The sequence below is a fragment of the Sturnira hondurensis genome, unplaced genomic scaffold (assembly GCF_014824575.4).
Source record: "Sturnira hondurensis isolate 20B ecotype Veracruz unplaced genomic scaffold, ASM1482457v3 Scaffold0003693, whole genome shotgun sequence".
Lineage (NCBI taxonomy): Eukaryota > Metazoa > Chordata > Mammalia > Chiroptera > Phyllostomidae > Sturnira > Sturnira hondurensis.
This window is the reverse complement of record NW_028076324.1, coordinates 3,009,329-3,021,355: the sequence shown is the minus strand read 5'-3', so window position 1 is coordinate 3,021,355 and position 12,027 is coordinate 3,009,329. Positions and strand designations below refer to the sequence as shown.

General features: G+C 36.3%; 1 protein-coding gene across 1 annotated transcript in view; it reads left to right on the top strand.

The window, feature by feature from the left end:
- The window catches only part of GLRA3 (glycine receptor alpha 3), a 140,762-nt gene that overhangs the window by 116,194 nt on the left and 12,541 nt on the right, over window positions 1-12,027 (top strand). The window contains exon 8 of the mRNA XM_037042165.1: window positions 5,473-5,616. Coding sequence (XP_036898060.1) covers window positions 5,473-5,616 — 144 coding nt within the window. The remainder of the gene's footprint in view (window positions 1-5,472; window positions 5,617-12,027) is intronic.

Sequence of the window (12,027 nt, the reverse complement as noted above, 5' to 3'; positions counted from 1 at the left end):
TAAGAGCACTAATCTGTCCTTTTGAAATTCCGTTGCTGAAATCTAATGCCTGAAAGGACATATTCAGTCTCTAATGGCAGCTATGTGACAAGGTATTTTATTGTGCCTCAGTCTCCACATCTCTAAAATGAGAATAAGTTCCCCATTAATTGTGAGGGTTAAAAGTGTTACTTTTGGGCTACTACTCAAAACATTAAGCCGTTCTATGGACATCACTAAGAACATTCTCTGGTATGTTAGCTGTTAGAATGACTTCTCTATAATAAATGGCCAGTGATTACAAACCACTCCACATGGTTCAATCAAAGCAACATTATGGAAGGGCCAAGCGCCACGCTAGGTCCTAGAAATACAAAGATGAATACGACCTGACCCTTGTTTGAGCTCATAGGATACATTAACTTAAAGGAGAGAAGTACGTAAATAAATAATGTGTGCACAATGGGTCAAGGTCAATAGTTAACCACAGATCTTGTCTATCTTACTCATCTCTGTAACTACAACACTAAGAACAGAACTTGGGTTCATTAATGCTGTTCAGTAAATGTTGAATGAGAAAAAGTGAATGAACGCACGTAGTAAGAAAGGTAAGTTGAGATCCAACCATGAACAGATTTATACACCATGAAACATATTTTGGATGTGTATTTAAGGGGTAATATTGAGGAGAGATTGTTGCTCAAAACAGACTTAGGGTTCCAGCAGCACAGTGGACCATGGGACTGCGGGCAAGGTGGTTCAGAAGGATGAGCTGAATCAGAGTGAAACAGCCCCAAAGGAAAGAGAGCAGGCGGTAGGGGATGGAAAGAAGGTGATAATTCTGAATCACATGGGGAGTGGGTTATAGCTCATGAGTATGTGATGAATGTGTTGGATTGAAAACTGTTGTCTTTATTCAGTCACTGAGCCGAGAGTGCCAGACTACCCAGGTCCGGAGTTTGCTGTACATCTAGGATCAGGGAGGGTGGGAGAGGAGAAAAAGTTGACATAGGTGAAAGGGATAAGAGGAGAGAATGAAGAAAGTAGGCTTTAAGCCTCAATGATTGGGAACTGCTCACAGTGAACAGAACCCTGGCAGACCCAAGGGATGTTTGCATGTGTCTGTCATCATTGAAAACATTCATTGGATTAATTTGGAAATTAAATTTCCAATTTAATCTCTGATTCATGTTATTATACACTCAGGTTGGTAAGAGTGCATGCGTCCTTAATGAGTCATATTCTTCCAGGAATGGTGTGGCTTGAGGCGGCACCAGGACTGTATGTATATGAAGGCAACTGCAGAACTTACGAGATGTAAATTTATACTTTACAAACAGATGGACCCGTAGCATAGCACTTGAATAAAGTGAAGGTGTGCTTCTCTTTGCTCAGTAGAGGACGTTCTGATGAGCAGAAGCCAAGCTTAAGATAGAGGAGGCGCTGCAGAGAGCCACTTTGTTGGCATATTTCATACGTAAGTTATCTCATTGGAGGTGTCAGGAAGTGCCCTCTTTTTAAAGGAATATCACTCCAACCCAAGGCATGAACAAAGCGTTACTCCAGAAAGTGACCCTTTCTATAAATCATCACCTATGATTCATTCTTCCCCCGCATTTTAACATTTTATGTCTTCATTTATCTATCCACTTACTCAGCAAATATGTATATGCATGCCAAGCACTCTGGTCATGGGAAATAAAATAGAGATGCCACCTGCCTTCAAAGGGTTAACAGTTTCAACAGAGGTAAAACAAGAAGTAAGCAGTTACACTGTAACACATTCGGGTAGACGCAGGTGTCATGGGATTTGGAACAGACGGGGGCGAAGCCTAGCCTGAGACCCGGGAAAGGTGGTGGGGAGATGTTTCCTTCCTGGGTTTTCTTCTCCCTCCACCATAAGCTTCCCCCAATATTGAGCCACTTCCCCTTTTAAACCACAACCTGAATTTGATCACGATCCCCACAGGCTGACATTTGACAAAAATAGCTTCACCAAATATTAAAGATGATGAGAAAGGAAAAAAATACAGAAGATAGAAACAGCATTGAGATAGTCCGATTTTCAAAGTGTGACGTTTGTTCCTTAAAGTAGCTACACATTGGTCCAGAAAAGGAGGTGGTGCATCTTTGCCTGTGCCTGCCTTTCTGTTCTCCTGGGACTACATCTTCTTGGGAAAGGGATATTTATTTCTACCAGCGGGAAAGCAAACTTCTAGATAACTGTCCATTTCCTAGGAAAAACTAAAAAAATAGGTCTCATAAATATCTGTTATTATTATTTCTAATACTTGACAGACGAGATTTTCCCACATCTAATTGGCAAGCCTAAAGTACAAAATAGAATCAATGATCTCATGCCTATTCCACAAAAGGTAATGATTTTACTGATAATGCTCGCAAAGTATAACACTTCAGCTGTATAATACACAGGAAATGACATATACAATAGGAAATAACACTAAAACTCAAAAGAAATTTTTTTTATCCTTGAACAATATCCATGTACAGCAAATCACTGTCCAATTAGCCTGAGACCAAGATTAGAGCAATTTGTTAAAAGTTACTTAACTGCTCTCTCTGAAGGACTTAGGTCTGTATGAATCTGTCTCTAGGAAATGGGGGTCTGGCTCTGCTTTTCGCTCTTCCCTTTTTTTTAATTTCTCAGAATAAAGCATTTAAAGTTCTCTATTATTTTCCTTTTTTTCTGTCCTCTTCCTTACCTTCAAGGTGACAGAATGCAGCAAGATCTGTAGCTCAGGTGGTGGTCAGGGTCAAGGAGGCTGCCTGGGACTGGCAGGCCCAGAGTCCGGGAGTCGTGGTGACTGATGATCGTGACCAGGGCCGCCAGCGGGGCTTTCAGGTGTCAGGCCAGAACCAATGAGGCGGTGGGGACCCATGAGGCTCAGGCTGGGGCTGGCCAGCAGAATTAAGATATTAGTTACTTCCAGGGTTTATAATAAAATATATGGGAGCCAACTTTTTCACTGTGAGGAAAGTGTTAGATACATGGAAAGAGTAAAAGGTAGAATGTACATGCAGAATGAACTCTGTGCTATTGAATTGGAACTTGAAATAACCAGTGACAATTCATGTTTAAAATACAGATATGTAGATGATAGATATGCTTGTATATGTAATAGAGTGTATAATAATATAAAATGTATAATTGCATATATTATAAAATATATAGTGTTATGTATGTTATACATACAGGGTCTGCCACAAATAAAGCCCTTTTTATTACAAAATATTCTATTACAAAATCATAAGCATGTAATTCTGTAACATAACAATATCACATTCAAGTACAGCATATGACATTTCAAGTGAAATATTCAAATTAAAACCATAAATTATTACACCCATATTATTGCCCTACCAACCACACTGAAGTGGGTGTTACTTTTGCCAGACCCTATATTGTGATATATATGTGTATACACACACACACACACACATACACAGGGTGGACAAAAGTAGATTTACAGTTATATGTGAGACAGTTTATTCTTTTATTATTATTTATTAGTTATTGTATTACTTATTACTACTCTAAACCTATGTTTTTCCATCCCTGTACATATAATTTCTGGCTCTAGTTACTAAGAGGGCCTAGAAACAGTGACATCCAGGAAGCAGTGAGCACAGCCAGTGCCCAGATCTTGGTTTCTAAAAACTGTTCTTCACTAAATAAAGGATTCACAGAGAAAGGGCACCGTCCAGAACTGGGACAGGAAACATGCAAGATAAGCTGGAACACCTCATGCCAGCAAGTAAGGGTGTACTCAGATTGTGGTGGAGACTTGCCAAAAGGAAACGCGTGGACTGATTTCTAGGAGCTCCTGCTGACCCAGTCTAGACAATGTGAACATCAACATAGTGTAACCCACTGAGCAAAATTGTTAGTTCATAGTAAATAAATACATGAGTAAACAAATATGAGAGACACTTCCCTTACTATATATAATGCTAACCAATGAATATAGATAGAATAATGGAATCAGAAAATCATTATTTATGTCATCATTGTAATAATTGGTTCAGGAAAGTATCATCAACGTCTAGACGGTGAATGTTTAAAGAGTAAAAGGATTTTTTACGTGGCTTCAAGTCATCTCCACACGAGGGAAACGTAGTAGCTTCGTGGTAGAGAAATTTAATGGACAATAATACCTTAGCCAGCTGATCAACACTGAGTGCCTCCTGTGCGACCCATTGGGAAGAACAGGGCATCGCTGTTCTCATTAAAGGCCCCTTGTGTGAGTCTACAATGAGGAAATATCTCATAAACCAAAAGTGAGAAAGGTTAAAACATAACTGGTCTGCACTAATCCAAACTATCAGGGTCACAAATGGCCAGGGAAGACTGAACAAAGTTCCACATTGGGGACTAAACAGAGAAGATGAGGAAATGCAGCATGTGATTCTACCACAGATTAACTCTTAGACCAAAAGGAAAATGTTTTTCTGCTAAAAGGAGCATTATTGAAGCAATTGGTGAAATGGGAATGAGTTTTAGGATTAGATGGTAGTGTTTTAGATCAATGTGAATTTCCTGGTTTTGTTGGACGTATTAGGGTCATGTTAGAAGAGTATTCTTTTCTTTTAGAAAATACATGAACATTTAGGGGTAATGGGGCTTCACGTCTGCATATTAGACTCCAGTAGTTCAGGGAGAAAATTATAGATATAGATGTATATAGACACAATATTAGAGATAGAGATATAGAAATACACAAATGTAACCAAATGTTAACTACAGATGTGGGAGTTCTGTTTACTGTGCTTCTGACAACTATAAGTTAAAATTATTTCAAAAGAAACCATTTTTAATAAAGAAAATATAGAGCTAAAAAGGTAAACAGCATTATATATATTTCAATCTTACTTAATACTTTTTCAAGCATTATGCTACCATGAAGGTGTATTTTATTTTATTTTTTAAGATTTTATTTATTTATTTTCAGAGAGGGGAAGGGAGGGAGGAAAAGGGAGAGAAACATCAGTGTGTGAGATAACAGCTATTGCTTTCCTCTTGCACACTCCCAACTGGGGACGTGGCCTGCAACCCAGCCATGTGCCCTGACTGGGAATTAAAACCAGCGACCTTTTGGGTTGCGGGCCAGCACTCAATCCACTGAGCCACACCAGCCAGGGCTGAAGGTGTATTTTAATGTGACTTCACTTTTCAGGCATTATACTATCCTAACCTAAAGGTAAAGTTATATTTCATCTTATTTTTTTTCTTTCATCATGTGTATGGTATAGTACCTCTCTCAAAAAATTAGCCAGAACATACACTTTAATGTATGACTAATATATAAAACTTGCAAAATTATTGCTGAAAAATTCTTAATTAAAAAAAAAGTTGGTGTCATTTTTTTTCCAGGCTGGTATGTAAATGGTATAATTTAGAGTCAGATGTTCAGTTTAATCCTCAATAAAAGTAACAACACAAGTCAATTTGCTCACTCTGTGTCTTTCGGCCAGGTTTCATATGTCAAAGCCATTGACATTTGGATGGCAGTGTGCCTCCTTTTTGTGTTTTCAGCACTTCTGGAATATGCAGCTGTAAATTTTGTATCAAGACAACACAAAGAACTTCTGCGATTTCGACGAAAGAGAAAGAATAAGGTAAGCGATTAAATGCATTGGGCTCACTGGGATACCAACTTTCACCAAAAAGTGTATGTTCTATTTAATTGGATGCGTGGAGAGGAAGTGGAGACTGGGGAGTAAATGACAGGATGTTTCTTTGGTTTTGTCACTGAAACTTCAATGGTCAAAAATAGCTTCAGGAAGAAAATGACAACATCTAGCCATACTTTATGCAGCATATTTAGGCATGTGAGCTTTACCAACTTTTTTCTAGTGTGTTTTTTTTGAATGACATTATTCTTTCCTTCCATTAACAAAAAATGTATCATTTCTTATTTTCAGTGTTCGGGTGTTTCTGATGGCTTTACTTGACGTAAGTCATCAAGTATAGCCATTAAAGTTGTTTCTTTTTTTGAACTGATTCCTTTGTCTCCATCAACTATTACCTATTTTATTTACTCTTTGATGTTCACATAAAACTGTGTGGTCTCTTTTTTATGCACACCTTCATGTTTCCGAGACATTTCCTCTGAATTCCCATGCAAACACAATAAGGCATTACTTTTGTCTTGCTATTATCCAATAAATGGAACCCAGAACTGTTACTTGGAGCATCTTTGGGAGGTCACAGGAAGTTGCTGGATTTAGATGTACAGAATGGGATTGTTCCTCTCTGTTGAGATTTGTCATGTCATCTCTTTTTACATGTGCAAAGTTTTAATCAACCTTTTTTTTTTCCTGTAAGGAAGAGTTTCTATGGACCAGCATATCTGTGACTTTACTTTTTTTAATGTGAATGGGCCAGCTGATATGTTGAAAGCAAATGAATTCTTAAGCAATTGAGTAATATCAAAATTCATACAGTGTGCATTTGTAAGGATTTAATTTTTAAATGATTCTTTCTGATTTCTGATTTACTGACTTTGATTTAGAGATTCATAAAACCTTTTTAAAGTATGAAGCCATGATCTTCAGTGGTGCGCCTACTCAGTATTCATCATTTTCTAAAGCAATAACTTATGCAGTCACGTCTAATTGATTCCCAGAGTCATCACCTGTTCCAATAAATGCCCAGTTCCATGCAGTGTGGAAAGAATATCAGCACAGAGGTACTTTGGGTAGTGCACTGGGCAGAAAACAATGTCAAATCTGGCATTTGATCAAATTTTTATGAAAAAAAGCATGTAATTTGTACATTAAAACATGTTTTCATGGAAGATTAACTTTTTTTTTAGTCTCCTTCCACTGACCCCACTGTGTTGGCTGGTTCTCTTATACTTGCCTCATTCTTCCTCATTCTCCCTTTCTCTCCTTTTCCCTCCCATTTGTTTCCCTTCCTTTCTTGAGATCTGGAACTGGCTGAAACACTGTAACAAGACAAAAAAATTCTGTATCACAGGGCTGGAGCTCTTGTCTTTCTTTTCCCTTAATGACTGATGGAGACAAATTTTCCTTCAAATTTCATTAATCATATGTAAGGCAATACTTGTTTCCCCTATAATTTTGTTTTGCTCTTTCACATTTACTTTCATTTCCCTGCCTTTCCCTTCCTTTCTACAATTTAGGATTTATCAACCATGTGCTACAAACCCTAGAAATGAGAAGTATGGCACAAATGGTGTCCAAATGGGGGCTGAGAGCTTTGACATTTTCTCCTCCCACCGCACGCCCCACAGCTACCGTGTCCAGAGCAGAACCTAACGGACTACAGGCTTACTGGTTCAATTGTGGTTCCCGCTTTAAAAAAATTATCCTTACTACAGCAGCTCTTTATTCAGATTTATCACTTGTTTACCTCCACAAAAGACAGCAGGATTAATTTTTCTAATGATTGGCACTCTAGGAAAATGCAGAAATGAAAAAATAGTAATATCTTATTATTTTCTAATCACTATTTGAAATACTCAGGCAGTAAATATTGCAATTAAGATTTAGTTAAGAAAAGCGTTTAAATCCAGCTTTTTTTGGGTGAATTTCATACTTTGGGGAGTGGATACCACGCATATATGAAAATCGATTATCCATGCACATGATTGCTAAAACGGTATATGCAATAAAAACCACTTGTGCAGTTATATTTAATCATGTACAAATTGCCTTGATTCTCTGGTTTCTCAATGCCTCTTGGTCCACTTTACCTTCCCACAGACAGAAGCTTTTGCACTGGAGAAGTTTTACCGTTTCTCAGACACGGTAAATTCACTTTCTTAACTCTAAGTAGAGGAATGCGATCGTCAGCAAAAGTGCAGAGAGCATATTCTGCACCCGGCAGTGTTTGGTGGGGAAACACAGCCCCTCACTTTTATTTGGAGCCAAATAACCACCGTCCCCTTCAGCTAAGAATAACCTCTTTCTCTAACAGCACCATTTGTCTTCTCTCACTTAGTAAAAGGATATTTACATATTCTCCATCTTAGCAACCAAGTTATTTGATTGATAAAAAGGATCTTTAATATATATTAAACAGAAACAGTACATATATCTTATTACAGTCTCAGTGGAAGAATGCTTTGAAATAAATGGGAAATTTATTTATACAAAAAGTTCTAAAAGCAGCCCCTCTTGCCAGAAAATAGAAATCTAAAAATAAGGCAAAAATAAAAAGTTTCAGATAGCCTATGTATCTTTAGTACCCATGCTGACTATTCAAATGTGTTGAGATTCTTTATAGTAAATTAATAATTTTGGTTTTGTAATGATGTCCTTTGAAATGTTTGATTAGAAAATGATCACAAGGACACATGTCCAAATTCAGTGATCAGATTTAAAGCTACCAAAGCCAAGAATTTAGCCTAGGAAGTCATATACAAATAGTCCAGTCCACTAGATAAAATCTCTGGGATAAAGTGTATTTAACAGGCCCCCCCACCCCGCCATAGGTAATTCTGCCACCATCCTCACTTAAGAATAGACATAATGTTAGATGAATAGACAAGAGACATAGTATTAGATGAATTTTAAAGAAATCTTAATTTTATAGTAGATGTCTCGACCCAGTATTATTTTAAAGCACTTGTCTTATAATATATAATGCCTCAACTACTTCTCTTTTCTGCTAAAATTGCATATTTGTTCCCAATATAGCTAGCCACTTCTCTTTCATTTTTTATCCCTTAACATTTTTTATATGATCCGTTGCCTTTACTCAATTACCTTAACTGTAAACTTAAACACTTTAAGTTGTATTGAGTTAGCATAATCACATATAGCAGCCTCTTTGGGAGAGGTATATATTGAGAATTTCAGTAACCAAACAGTAAATACTTACAGGAACTTTAGTATAAAAGATATGTATTTCATGAAATATTGCTTTAAAAAACAATGCAAAAAGAGCTCTGCTGAAAAATCAAATTTACCTCAGTAACAGTCAATACTGGCTTATTTTAAAAGCAGAATGATTTGCACATACATTCGTTAAAAATTAAAAACATCCCATTTATTTTTGTAGTAATCATCGTGAAATTTGGGGGTTAGTCATTTTAACTTTTTTAAAGAGTATTTTCCTCAACCTAATAACTCTCTGGGCTAACCAAATTCATCATTTTAAAAAACCCCTACATTTGAATACAGCCTGATCAATCCAGATGTTAAATCGACATAACCAAAACGAGTCTGTGTCCACCCAGTGCCCTTTCTTTCCGTGGGCACTACCTATTGGTTTACCTGAGTTTTTGCTTGTCTGTTTGTTTTTTAGAACTCTGATTTGATGGAATAGGCAAAAAAATACAATAATCTCATAGCAACAGGGGGCCTTCTAGTGATGCAAATATTATTCCTAGAAAAGTTTTAACTTGGTTCAGCATTGGCTTCGGCATTGTCGACAATCTATTCTACCTCACTTGTTCATCTATGAAGGCCCAACTGAGTCTGCTGTCTACCATGAAGGAACAAAAGTTTGCTCTGGTGTGCAGGTTTCCCCACCCCACACTGTCAGAGCCTGCTGTGTGCACCTTACCTGCTGCATCTTGCCATGGCTGCTTCTCCCCAGGGCTGAGTAGGTGTGGGTGTATGCATGGCATGAAAGCATTTGGGGTGGAAGTTGCTCTTCCCGTGTATGATATCATTACATTAGTTCTGGAGGGTTATTAAAACACGCCAAAATATTTCTGAACACGTGTGATTTAAGAGATACAGATGATATATGATTGCTTTAATGCATTTCATTTAGTTTCTCTTCTGAGTTGCCATATAATGTAATGATGCAATGGTTTGCTGAGAGAAAACATTTATACAGTATTCTAGTACCCCATCTTCCTACTAGTTGTATATCAATTGTTATGTATATATGCAGATGAAATAAGCATGGCCTGTTCTATATTTTGAAAATAACTATCAGGTTTATATTTTGTGAGGCATGATAGATCTTTTTAAAAAGATATTATTTACTGTCTTTTGACTATGTACAAGAACATTATTTTATTTACTTATGTATTTACTTCAAAAAGTAAACTCAAGGTAACTCAAGGTAATTTCTAAGAATGACAAATAATTGATTTTCTGTTTTGTGCATTTTGTCAGTTTTGCAGTCTTAGGACAAATACAAATGTACATGGGCACTATTTTGGTTGAGGGGATGAGGCCCCACAGTTGAAAACAGTGTGGCCCCCATGTACACTAAATTACATAATAAAATTTTCATTCCAGGGCAGTTTATGCTGATTCTAGAGTATAGGATGTTCTTTCAGTAGAGAAATATTTCCTACAAATTTCTTTGGCACACACCTGAAGACAAGTAGTTGCCAAATAATTTCAAACAATGTCTATTTATTTCAGTGATTCTGATATACAAGGGTTAGAAATATTATCCTCTCAAATAAAAGAAAAAATGTAAGAAGTTAATTATTTTCTGCAAATTATTTAGAGTTTAGGTTCAACACAGCTATTTTAAAAAGCTATAGTACCTGTGAATACATGTTTAAAAAAATTCAACAAAGTAATAGAATCTTAGTTAATCTAGTTTTATATGCATTGTAGGGACTTCCATCTCAAAGTTGAGTAAAATAGATTTATAGTAGTGCTTTTTACTTATGCTGTCCATTACATTATGTCACTCCATGAATGTGAGTTAGCACTGAAGTAAATTAGCATAATATGCTAGATATATGGATAATTTAAAATTATTTCATTGATTTCTCATCAATCCCCTAAAATACATGCATTGAATTTGCGTAGTATTTCATCTAAAACCTTCATTTTTAAGCTTACATTTTCCAGTCAGTAATCTCTGAGCCATTTCTGAATCCAAATTCAATACACCAAGCATAAACTTGGCTAATTCATAACTAATTCAATATGTCATTGATAATAAATGCAAGGTTTTCTTAGGAGCTAGATTTTAAAGAATTTTATATTAACAATTGACTTGAGACTGTAAGGTACTTTAAACTTTATCTATAATTGTATTCTTTTAACCTTTCCATTTTTAAATAATATAGAAATATACATAGATGTATTAAACTGAATATTTTCTTTTAGGCTACTCCTGAGCTTAGACAAACAATTTTAAATCACTCACATATCTCACCTTATCTTAGAATTTTTTTAAGTGATGGTAATTTTTCCCAACAAAAGTAAGTCATCATGTTGTTAATAATTTTTAAAAAATCCATACACTTTAGAATAATGTAACTGGGAATTCCTGACAATGAACATTTTCTCCATCTGTCACTTTCCTATTTGGCAACCGAAAGTTACAGAAAACTAGTTAAACACAATGTCCTTTGGGATAACTTAGTTAACATCTTGACCTTATTTAAAAAACACCTCCAAAATTCCCGCTAAGGAAGAAACCCTAGGGTCACTGCTGTGGCTCACAGCCCTCCATGTGGTCATTACCAATGCTCTTTGGTGCCTAGTGTTTTATCACTCACTGACCATTTCCATGCCTTCACCGCTCCCACACTCACATAAGGTAATTTTTTGTTCACTTTTGAGGACTGAGAAGAGGACAGGAAATTCTTACCGTATGTGCGTATTGTGTTCGATGGTAGAGGTGAAGGAAGCAATTCGACGGAATGACTACACCTGCGCTTGGGCGTTCAGTCCATCTCTAATATCTCTAGTTGCAGTGCGCATGTTACATGAATCAGTCTTTGGCATAATTCTCTAAATGAAATGAAAGCACTTAGAATGTTCCACAACATGGTACTGATGCTTAATAACAAACATTTCCCTCATTCCCAAATTCAGTGAAAACAGGTACTTCTATAGAAAGAATTGTGTAGAAAGAAAGAAATGATTTTACGTTCTTCATGGCTTACCCTAAAAGCATATTAGGAGGATTTACTTGTCTGTAAGTTAAGCATTTCTTGAATTTTACCTTTTTAATCAGCCACCTTTTTGAGTTCATGTTTAGTTTATTCTAATACTTAATTTTTATTAATACCTATATTTTGAGTTGCAAAGTGCCTTATTCTTATAAACATTAAATATTGGCTAACATGTAGT